The following is an 11,994-nucleotide window of genomic DNA, read 5'->3' as shown; positions in this document are numbered from 1 at the left end:
GATCAAAGTGTTGCACTGATGTAGAGAGATGTTAAAGAACAAAACTTGTTGAGATTTTATTTTTGTTGGTCAAACTGCTGTATTGAGTTTAAAACTGTTGTGTCTTATTTTATGAGCTGTTTTCTATCTTGGTTTTAGAAATAAGTAGAACCAGTTCAATTACCAGTCAATTTATATCAATGCATTTTGACCAATAATCAAATGTCTTTTGACCTATAAAATATATCAGAATCTGGTCGGCTCTGTGCTACCAGAGTATGTAGCTTGCTAGTTGTGAGGCAAATGCTAAAGTGAGTGTTCATCCTGGAATGACAGTCATTATACTGCATAACTTTAATCTGATTATTGGATTGTAAATAGTAACGTGTTAGAATACTTGTTACTGAAACAAGGGTCAGATTAGAGTAACGCGTTACTGATGTGTTGATGGCATAATTGTTTAACATTTATGCTCAAGCTATTTACTGATCTGTCAGGTTTCCGATATGCATCCCCCCCAATGACAGACTCGTTCCTACACCCTTGTCTATAAATATAATTTGTAAAGTTTTCTTGTGGTTGGGCTGGAAAAATGTGACCCTATGAGTGGGAGCTGCGCCGGTTGGTGTTCGTGGCTGACCACTCAGTCACGGCGCTAATTGTGTCTTTTATTTTTCAGCCTGTCGGACCACTTGGCTGCGGTCAATCACATTGTGCGGAGTTTTTCATCTTTTGTTGTGCTAGGTGGGTTCAGACAGTGAATTTGTTGTTATATAGAAAAATGTTTGTGAGTGTTTTGACTGTTAATTGATGTAGCAGTTGTCTGTTATTTTACCGCTTATCGCTGTTGATGTTATTTTTGATTGATTCATTGAATAAGAATGTTTTGTGTTGGTTTTGAAAATTTGTTAACCGTTGTGTTGTTTAAACAATACGATCACACCTTAAAAAAAAATAAATAAAGAATTCTGAGAAGCGCTGGTGGAGCCTGTCGGACCACTTGGCTGCGGTCAATCACATTGTGAGGAGTTTTTCATCTTTTGTTGTGCTAGGTGACCAACAACACAATAAGAAGAGTTACACGGGCAAAAGGTCAAAGGTAACAAGGTGACCGGCTTATTATGTTGTACAAAAAAACAACAACAAAAAAGCAAATAATTTTAGTACATGTTTTTAAGTGTCAGAAGAGCGCTTAGGAAATAATAATAGCAAATAAATAAATAAATAAAAAAAATAATAATTTGACCAAAAGGGCACTTGGGGGCAAGGAGCAAAAAGGGCAGGTGCTCAAGCACCCCCAGCTCCCCCCTCTGCACGTGCCTGGCCACAATAAATGGACANTAACTATTTTAGATATTTCTTCCTTAACAAAGTCTATTCCACTTTATTCACCAAAAACGGTTTTTTAATTCACCAAAAACTGTTCTGTAATCTGGAACGTTCGCTACGTTGAGCTCCAGTTAGCCGCCTTATCTCACTGCGCGAGAGGCAACTGCGTCATGCATCACGGGCAAAAGGTCAAAGGTAACAAGGTGACCGGCTTATTATGTTGTACAAAAAAAACAAAAAAGCAAATAATTTTAGTACATGTTTTTAAGTGTCAGAAGAGGGCTTAGGAAATAATAATAGCAAACAAACAAATAAATAAATAAATAAATCAATAAATAAATAATTTGACCAAAAGGGCACTTGGGGGCAAGGAGCAAAAAGGGCAGGTGCTCAAGCACCTCCAGCACCCCCCTCTGCACGTGCCTGTCAACTGGTAACAGTTGTCTGTTGTTTTACTGTTTTTGCTGTTAGTTATTTTTGATTGATTCGTTGAATGGGAGTGTTTTGTTTTGTTTTTGGAAGTTTGTTGGCTGTTGTATTTAGGTTTAAACTATACGATCAAATCTAAAAAAAAATATATATATATATAATAAATAATAATAATAATAATAAAGAATTCTGAGGAGCGCTGGTGGAGCCTGTCGGACCACTTGCCTGCAGTCAAAGCCACATTGTGAAGAGTTTTTTATTCTGTATTGTACTAGGTGACCCACAACTAGACAAGAAGAGTTACACTTGGGACTTGACTTGAAGTCGTTTACTTGAAAAGACTTGAAAAGACTTGAAAAGACTCAAGTCAAAAGTTTAAAACACATTATTTATAAAGTGGCCACATTAATTCATTTCACTCGTTCCGTATTACCAGGCGCAGACCGTCTCTGTTTTTCCACACTCCGTATGTATGTGTGCGTAGCACAACCAATCAAATTAATAGGATTTAAAAATAACGTGGGAAAAAAACGATCAAAGCAGATATACTCCTGTGAGTAATTTCTTTTGGGTACATCAATCATGAAATAGCCAACTAAAAATGGAGTGAAACATGCAAAACCTGCAAGACCAGGATCTCGGATGGAAATACTTCCAACTGTTCGGCATTTGAAGTTGCACAAAGAGGTAAGCGGTACTTTTCTTTTACTATGAGACAACTGACTAGCTAACGTCATGTTAGCAACTCTGAGTTACGTTGGTGATACCACTTCTCTGTATGCTATGTTTGGTCATGCTGTATAAATCCGTACGTATCCACATTGATGTTTATGGTGTTAGCTCAGTTAGTTTTTGGACAGTGAGCGGGGTCCGGATCAGAAAGCAGGTTGTGTACTGAACTCGGGGAAGAAAGTTTCTCTCTGTCCCATCATAATGATGAACCAGGTCCAGTTCCATCACAGGTCAGTTGCAAGAGCGTAAATCCCACCTCATTATTGGAGGATAAAAAGATAAGAAATAAAGGCATACTTACTGCCAGCTGCAGTAGCCCGTCTGCTCTCAGCTCCCATACTGAGCTGTCGGCTAGTGCTAACGCTCAGCCACTCCCGTTTCAAACTCTGCTTATTAAAGTAAGAGTTAGAGAGCTAAATATAATAATGGCTGCCTTTGACAGAAAAAGGAGTTAAGTCTATTAAAGCAATGTAGCAGTTTTGCTAAGGTGGCAGTTTATCATGATTCAGCCAAAGTAATGAAATTATGAACTGCAGTCTGATTTTTATTGTCAATGTATTTCTACCTATTGAACAGTGAAAGTAAATAAAACGTGTTAGATGTCTTTTTCTTTAAGTATTGATTTACTGGACGATTTTTGTTAGTGCTGCAGAGCCACAGCTACCTCCTCACGGCTCTAAAGGAGGCTGTGTCATTCAGTAGCGCAGCTGTTGCTCCTCCTACACTTTGGACTGAACCATTGTTCTAACAATGGGGGGGAGGACCTAAAACATGATTCTAATATTTTTCTTAGATGAATAGCAGATTTACTTTGTTCTTTGTTTCTATTGCCTTTTTTATATTGATATTGTTTAAATACAATGGTTTCTTTTGTGATTTCCTTGGAAGGGGGACAATTTTAGAATTTTCCAAGATTGAGGGAGTCCTGACCCCCACATCCTCCTGGGATTTATGCCTATTGATGGATGGTGGATTCATAAGGGAAACTGATTTTTTACACCCCTTTCCCACCCTGCTTCCGTTCTATTTTTCCATAAATATCCTTTCCTCCCCCACCCCCCAGCTCTTATGTTAGTTTTACTGCCCCCCTCCTCTAACAGTAGCACTGGACAGAGACATTTCCCATATTCTTCTCAAATCCAAAATTTGACAGATACGGGTGTATTTGAAGACATCTATGTTTGGAAATTATATTGACAATAAATAGATTGTTTATTGCAGTCAGTGCATTAAGTCTACTGATTTTTCAGTTATAATTCTTCAAATGGCGGCATGATGGTCGTTGAAATACCATCTCCAAGTGGTATAATTTCCATGTGGCATAATTTTGCTAGAAAACAAATCAAAACCCAGTAATTTTGCTATCCTTCAGAAATTGCTGTAAAAGTAAAAGATTCTACAGTTGTAAGGACCCTGAATGTATCGCTGTGGGGCGGTTCTGAATGTTTCTGGATGGTAATGCGCCACATTATTTTGTGTCTTGGTTAGTGATTGTGGCAAGTTTGATTCACGCAACATGCTTTTACCAATACTGAGATGTGAAATTAGCTGTAAATTTAACCCCACTTGGACTGACAGATATTTATTTTAGCACATCCAAATTCAAAACTACTGGGCTTTATTTGCAATGAGTGCGTCAGTGTGTTTGATTTAAGAACACTTGGTCTATTATTTACATTAGCATAATTGGGACATTGTTAAAAAACTAAACAAAAAAACAAACAAAAAAAAAAACTCAAAATGACTTGAAATTCCAAGCTCTTGACTTGAGACTTGACTCGGACTTGCAAAACAATGACTTGGTCCCACCTCTGCTCAACAGACGTCTGGGGACAGAGGAGACCAATTTCTCAAGTTTAGAAATAGGAATGCTCTCCCTTTCATATCTAATTTAGGCCTCTAACTTTTTAATAATCTTGGGCCTTCTTTGTCACACATTCCTCTTTATGATGCGCCAAATGTTCTCTGTAGGTGAAAGATCTGGACTGCAGGCTGGCCATTTCAGTACCCGGATCCTTCTCCTACAGAGGCATGATGTGATTGCTGCAGAATGTGATCTGGCATTATGTTGTTGAAAAATGCAGGGTCTTCCCTGAAAGAGATGACGTCTAGATGGGAGTATATGTTGTTCTAGAACCTGAACATAGTTCTCTGCATTAATGGTGCCTTTCNCCCCCCTCTGCACGTGCCTGGCCACAATAAATGGACATGCAGCTCTGCTTCTATCAATCACACATCCCAGATGATTTGCACTTGACCCCTGGTGGTTACAACAAGCAACAAAATGGAGCTGGAAGATGTTAGACAAAAACAAAAAAACAGATGCTTAGTCAAATTATGGTCTAAAATGAAAGCGGTAAAATCATAATATGTCAAGTTTACTTGGGCCTTTAGGTTTTCTTAAATTATCTTTGTGTGACGTAATCACACAAAGATAGACAAAAGTTCAAAAACAGGAAGAGCGACTTGGACAAATGAGAAAAGAACTTGCATGACCAAAGAAACGTTAGCCACTGGGACATGGACCTCTCAGCTAAATGTCTTCAAAACAGACTGAGACACAGCGACATGACGATGTTTGATATTCAGGATGGAATGAAGAAAATTGATGAGATATTAGGGAACTGCTCCAAGGCTCACAGAGAATAAATAAATAAATATTTATTTAATTATTTATTCAGTTAAATAATTTAATTCTTTAATTAATTTAATGTTTATAATGTTTGTTCAAATTAAAAATATATATTTTTGAAGGGAACGTCTTGGGTAAAGCTAATAGAGTCTAAGATTTATTATAGGCTACAATTAAGTTTCAGTTTCAATGTCTAAATGAAAATTAAATTCTACCTGATGACTTTATCAGTATTTCTTACTAAATCAGCTGAAAAATCCGAGAATTCAGAGAATTGTGGGCAAACTAAGAATACAAACAAAATAAGAGTTAGATATTTAAAAGAGCTGTATTCAAAAAATTTGCCCTGGATGAATCAATAAACCTGAATAAAATGTGATTCTCGGTCCTTCTTTTCAGACAGTAATTCATGGAGTTGGTCCATTTTTAAAAGGGGGAATGAGTTAACTGGCTTTTGCTAACATGATCCTACTGATGCAGCCAGATTTCTATAGGTCAGCATAAAGCTACTTATCACATCTTTAACTGTTAAAATAGTTTATGATAGAGATTTTATGTTAAATAAAACACTTTTTTTTTCTTTGCTCAGTTAATAAGAATGTAGTTTTTTTTTTATTCGATAATTTACCCTCTTTGACTTGGTTTTAAACTAGGTTAATTTGAAATGGAATGACTAGTAGGCACTGCCTCACCAGAAGCTATAAAAAGCTGAATTAAATTAGTCTGGTCATTGCCTTCTTGTGCAGCCTTGCTCGAAAAAAATATAACTTACTCTGTATGAAGCAAGTAGAGCAGGAGAAGGGGTTGGTTTTACTAGGCTAGAAATAAACCATAATTGTTTCCTTCCTCTATGTGTGACTGAATTGAAATAATATTTTTTGTAATATGTCTCAAGAAGATATATGTTATGAATTGCTGCTTTATAATTCTATTGAAATTTAACATCACAAACAAGTATTATATGCTTGCTTATCCCTTAAAATCTCAATTAAACACATTGAAGTTTGTGCTTCTTATGGGAGAAAATATGAAAAAATTCAAGTGGTATTGTCATTGTTTTGTTCATTTGTCTGACCAACATGCACCAAAGCTCTTCAGGGAATAATAAAGTTTACAAGGTTTACTGTGAAAAAATTGAACCTGGTGAAAACCAAGTTGTGTATACACTAAAACCTTAGAATTGTGTGTGTGTTTTTACTGTGACTTTAAAGTTATTTGGATATCATGTTTAGCACAATTCAATTTATGGATGTTTGTCCAAAAGGCTGTCATGTGATTCAGCACACATCCTGATTCTAAGTGAATTTGTTTGTTGTCAAAGTCAAATTCATTCATACAACACTTGACCAAACTGCTTCACAATTTATATCAATCATTATCATTTGAAGGAGTTTTCCGTGACTGTGTAAATTTCCTAAGCAACACTCACACTAGGAATTAGGAAAGAATGTAGAGGCTATTAATCAGGACAGTCTTCAATAAATTCTCAGTATGCACAGAAGAGTGCCGGTAGGTCATACAAATTCAGGCTACAGCACTACCAGTAGCGCAGCAGAAGGCAACCAAGTGGCACACACAGCCCTTACATAAGCAGACATAAAACACACACTCTGGTCTGGAGAGGTGGGAAGTGACTGCCTCATGTTATCAAAACACTATTCTAATATTGTTAACTGCATCACAATGGTTCTTTTCATGACACTATGATGAACAGATTCAGAATCATTAGTGCAAATGTGAAATGCTACAATCACTTTAAACAAACAACGCTTTATAAATTAGAGCTGCACAGTATATCGTTAGAGCATCGTCATGACTATGTAGCTGCACAATAGTGCAGCTACACTATTGCAGTGCAGCTACACTCCTACATTGTAGCTGTAATGTAGGAGGAAAATGAACTCACCATGTTCTCATGTAATTTCAAGGGTACCTGACACACACTGTGTGCCGCAATCCACCAATCACAATCATTCTTAAATCAGTTTGTGGAAGCAGACCTACACTGGAGTGAGTCGCTGTTTATAATAATGAAAATGAGCAACGATCAAGAGACAATTACCAAAAACAAACAGAATGTCAGTTATCTGGAATAATTTTGGCTACAAGACGGATGTTCCATTTTGATAGTGCCTTGCACCAATTTACAAGAGGTAATATCACCAATTTATATGACCATTTACATCTTCACCATACACTTCAGTTCAACAAATGTAGAGCCAAATCTGAACGTTGTCCAAAGCAAAAAAAAAAAAAAAAAAAAAAAAAAATTCAGAAGGTTTTGTAAGTGTTACTCCATATGAGAAAGGTTCCAAATGGCAGAAAGATACAAGATATGCTCTCATGCTTCACCTAGCTGGTACCCATTTATACTTTTTCCAAAGATGGTTTTAAAAGTCGTGATCAAACTACTTTTGGTAAAACTTTATTTGAAGGGGTGTGTATAAGACTGACATGGTGCCATCATAAACATGACATAACATAAAGAAGTCTTTGTGAATGTTTATGACAGTTGTCATGAAGTGTCATTCAGTAAATAATGACACTTTCAATGTAAAGTTGCTCTAAAAGTTGCATTGAAAGTCCATTAAAAGTGCCAACTTTGCATTAAATTATCATAATTTATAAAATCATGCAAAGTTGGCACTTTTAATGGACTTTTAATGCAACTTTTAGAGCAACTTTGCATAAAAAGTGTCATTTACTGAATGACACTTCATGACAACAGTCAAACATTCATAGCGACGTCTTTATGTTCAGGTGTTATGTCATGTTTATGACAGTGTCATATCAGTCTTACGTCTCTGCAATTCTCTGGTACTGCAGAGACTGTCTACTTCATTAATCAACACAGAAAAAATACATATTGCAACATTCACAAAAAGAGGTAAGATCAGTGCAGAAGATAGAAGAGCAGCATAACTTAAAGTGCTAGTCAATTCATTTGTTGTATTTTTTATATAATGTAATATATATTGTAGCATTAAAAAATGAAATATTAATTTTTCCAATATCAGTTCTATTTAAAATGCTATTCAATGACTGTTTTGGTTTTGCATATGTGCCCCAAACATTACTGGGACCTTTTAATAAGTCATTAAAGTGTTCAGATAAACTTTTTCTCTTCAAATTTCAAAAATCAGAAATAATCATCAAAGCACCTTTTTTTTTTTACATTACTACTAAGGTTAGATACATCCAATTATAATTAAAAATGTATTTTTAGGAAGATATGTAACTATTATTTAAAGATAATAAATTATCTAGTTTGTCTTATTGTAAGCGGTTACATAGGTAATTTTGAATTAATAATAAAAATAAGCAGATTAAGCAATTTTCATAATAATAGAAGACATAACAACATTAATACTTTCCAAGACATAAATCTGCATCAAAAGAATATTTTCCTTTTTTAATGAGGAGTCACGCATAGCAAATTCTAACCTTGTCTAAAACAAAAGGAACCACTTTAATGAGAAAATAGAAACTTAAAGAAAACCTTTTGAAATAATGTCAACAGTTTATTACAATAGTTAGTATTTTTGGGGATCTCCACCACTGATGTCAATGCAGTATAATTACAGTAAATAAAGATTTAATGAAAAACAGCATACAGGTAAAAAAAAAAAAAGCCCTGTTAAAGCAGAGTCCTGCTATAACAGGACTCATTCATTTTAGCCACTTACTGTTGTCCTAGCAATGACTAATCCTAACTTTAACCAAACTACTAACTAAGTAACTATTGTAAAAAAAATAAATAAAATACCCTAATCGGTTTCTATTTGCTCCTAACCATTCCTCTGTCTGAACTTCACTGCAGGGCATCTGACCTCTGACCTGAACTTCGCCACCCTGTTGGAGGAGAGATCAACACCACCAGTCGATGAAAGAGATCGAGAGGATCCAGAGGATCATGAAGATGTGTGCTGATCTTTGACACCAGAGAACTGATGAAACCTTTCCATTCACTGGTCTCCTGTTAATGACCTCTGTTGATCTGCTGTCTAACATCAGCAAGGAGAAAGAAAAGATAAACTTGCTTCAGAGTTGTGAGAGAAGAAGGCACCACACTCAAATGCTTGATGCTCGTTTCATCTGAGGGCAACATGGACATTGGATGAGGGTCGGTCTGGAAAACCCACAGAACCAATAACAGAACCAGTTGGACTGATGGGGGGGCCGGAGGAGAGAGAGGGAGGAGGATTACGCTGCAGCGATGCCAGCAGCAAGGAGAAGTGAAAAGAGACATTAAGATAAATTACATGCACACACAGACCACACACACACACAGCCGTCGCACACACACTGCCACTGCAGAAAATAATGACTTTTATAGAGGTTTCTTATGCTCAATATCAGAGAAACTGTTTCAGTTGTTCCTGTTAACTCTGAGTCCTGAACAGAAGGACCACTGCTAGCTAAGCTCTAAGGGTCCACAAGCCATAGATTGAAAAACTGTGAAGGAAACTCCAATCAGCATTATGTCACTGAAATGCAGAAACTGAAAAAGTAGCGAACTTTCTAAGCCAAAAATGGTTTTAAAACTTAAGATTGGCTACTTTCAAACACAGAATAAACTTGATTAAATTTAAGTGTTGAAATAAATGTTAAAAAAGCTGGATAATTTTAGACTAAGAACATAAATAAAATGTCATCAATGAGAATTATGTATGGGTTGGAATAAACGGGTCTCCTGACTAATGCTTTGAAAACATCTGACACAGAGATGGTAAGATTTTTATTTATTTATTCCTTTTTTAAGCACTGTGCTGTAATTACAAACTTCTTTGGAAATAAAAAAAAAATCTTTCTGTATTAATAATTAAGGATCATTAATACTGCAGTGTTTATAATATTTTGGTACACCATAATATTTGGATGCATTTAAATTTAAATTGAGCAGAAGAAAATTCTTATAAAATACTGGTATAATAAATTTGAACTAAAAGACTTGAAAGAAACCTTTTGTTCTCCTGGAACTGAAGTTTATTGGTATAACAGAATCAAAATTTTTGAAATAATATTTTCAGCAGCAAAAGCATTGATCAGTTTGTAGCCTTAGATACTAGATTATGTTTGATTTTTTTATGTTGTGTGCTTCATGTTTAAAATATTTACTAAACATTATAAACTGATGAAAAAACCCTGAAGTTTATAAAGGAATGTTGCATTACATTACAGGTGTCAAACTCCAGTTTTGGAGGGCCACTGCCCTGCAACTTTTAGATGTGCCTCTGCTGCACCACACCTGAACAGAATAATTAGGTCATTAGCAAGCCTCTACACAAGAAGGAGGTAATTAAGCCATTTCATTCCAGTGTTTTGTACCTGTGGCACATCTAAAAACTGCAGGACAGTGGCCCTTGAAACCTTGAGTTTTCATATCAACGCTCAACGTTGTAAATTTAAAAAATATTCCCTGGTTCAAAAATTTATCGAGATAGTGGTTGTGATTTCAGACTTCAATTCTGGCAGCAGAGTTCAGATTCAGCTTCCGGAACATCAGAACCACCATGAGACCACCATGTCATCTGTCTGAGGCAAATGGTGGCAGGCCAACAATAAGGTACAGGATTACTTGCTGCCTCTCCTCTCAGATCTATCTCCAACCCTTTTTTTTAGGGTTGAAGATACTTGTCTAATAAAACATCAAAAACATAAGATCTTCCAAATTTGGGAGACCTTTATTTTTCATGCAAAAGGGAGGGGCAGATTTCACATCATGGGAATGCAGACAGCAACACTTCATAATGTTTAACATCAGAGAAAAATTAACTGAAATTAAAATTATACAGTGAATGTTCTTAATTTTTTTAATTCAGCTTATTAGTTTATATTTTTTACCACACGTAAATTTTTCCCAGTATGTTTGTTGTTTTGGTTTTCCATACTAGGGAAAATTGAAGTGTGGGAAAAAAAATATAAACTAGCTAAATTTAAGGAAGAATAAATAAAAAGTTCCTACACTTTGTTGTCACGGCCAAAACTTGTCAATCCTCATCAAATTTTAACTCAAGCAAAAACAATCGTGGTGCAATAATGTGTACTAGTAATGTCAGTGTCACAGACTAGACTCATCTGTGGAATGACTTAAAACCACAGCACTGACACGCAGGCCTTATAGTAGTACCCGTCAGCCCTTTAGGCCTGGTAAAAAGAGTTAGAACCAAACAGAAGCGTGAGGAAAACTTTTGCAGTAATAAAGTAAGAAATGGAGCTGAGCACGCAGCTTGTTTTCCTGCCTCACCTATGATGATTGTGCAGGCACTCAGCAGCCCGATCTCCTTCTTCAAAGTCACCCTCTCCGGGATTTCCTTTTCCTTCTTCTTCTTGGAGTCCGTAGCGGGTTTATGCGTCCAGGAGCAGATGTTGTTGCAGTTCTGTCCTTCCATGTCTGATCCGGTCCGAGTTCGCCTCAGTCCCAGTACTCCCAAAGCTCCTGAGCTTTCCTCACTCCTCATTCATGCACGTTCAAAGAGCTGCGCTTGCGCAACGACCGGCCGTTCTCCAGGGTAGAATGTTAAATACCCAGAACACACCATGATACGTTCAGGAACCCCAGGGGGACCCGTCCCAAACCCGAGGCACCTTCTAACCGCATCCAAACAATTTTTATGGACAGTGGTAAGGTGCTGGATAGCAACGGTCATGTTCACAGGGGGTTCTGTGAAGGAACCTTAAAAAGGCTGGAGACCTTTTAACCAAGATCAAATTTAGAAGGTTCTGACAAAAATTCTGGCTGCTGGTGTGATAAATCACTTTCGTATCACACCTATACTCTCAGGGCTAAAATGTGCAAATCAAGTCAACATTTAAGATTTTGTCCAGCTCTAAAAGTTCTTTGCTCTACAAATTCTAACTGTAGTTTTTAGCTAGAAAATTGGAAACTGAAT

The 11,994-nt window shown here is 36.5% G+C and overlaps 1 protein-coding gene across 2 annotated transcripts in view; it reads right to left on the bottom strand.

The window, feature by feature from the left end:
• Positions 1 to 11,638, bottom strand: part of slc7a10b (solute carrier family 7 member 10b) — a 23,713-nt gene extending 12,075 nt beyond the window's left edge. Inside the window, exon 1 of one of the 2 annotated variants that reach the window (XM_016666777.1) lies at positions 11,349 to 11,638. In XM_016666777.1, coding sequence (XP_016522263.1) covers positions 11,349 to 11,562 — 214 coding nt within the window. In that variant the 5' untranslated portion in view covers positions 11,563 to 11,638. The remainder of the gene's footprint in view (positions 1 to 11,348) is intronic. The other variant, XM_007543290.2, reaches the window with a different exon arrangement.
• Positions 11,639 to 11,994: the final 356 nt, after the last annotated feature.

This window comes from Poecilia formosa, unplaced genomic scaffold, assembly GCF_000485575.1.
Source record: "Poecilia formosa unplaced genomic scaffold, Poecilia_formosa-5.1.2 Scaffold795, whole genome shotgun sequence".
NCBI classification, from domain to species: Eukaryota; Metazoa; Chordata; class Actinopteri; order Cyprinodontiformes; family Poeciliidae; genus Poecilia; species Poecilia formosa.
This window is presented reverse-complemented; position numbering and strand designations above follow the sequence as displayed.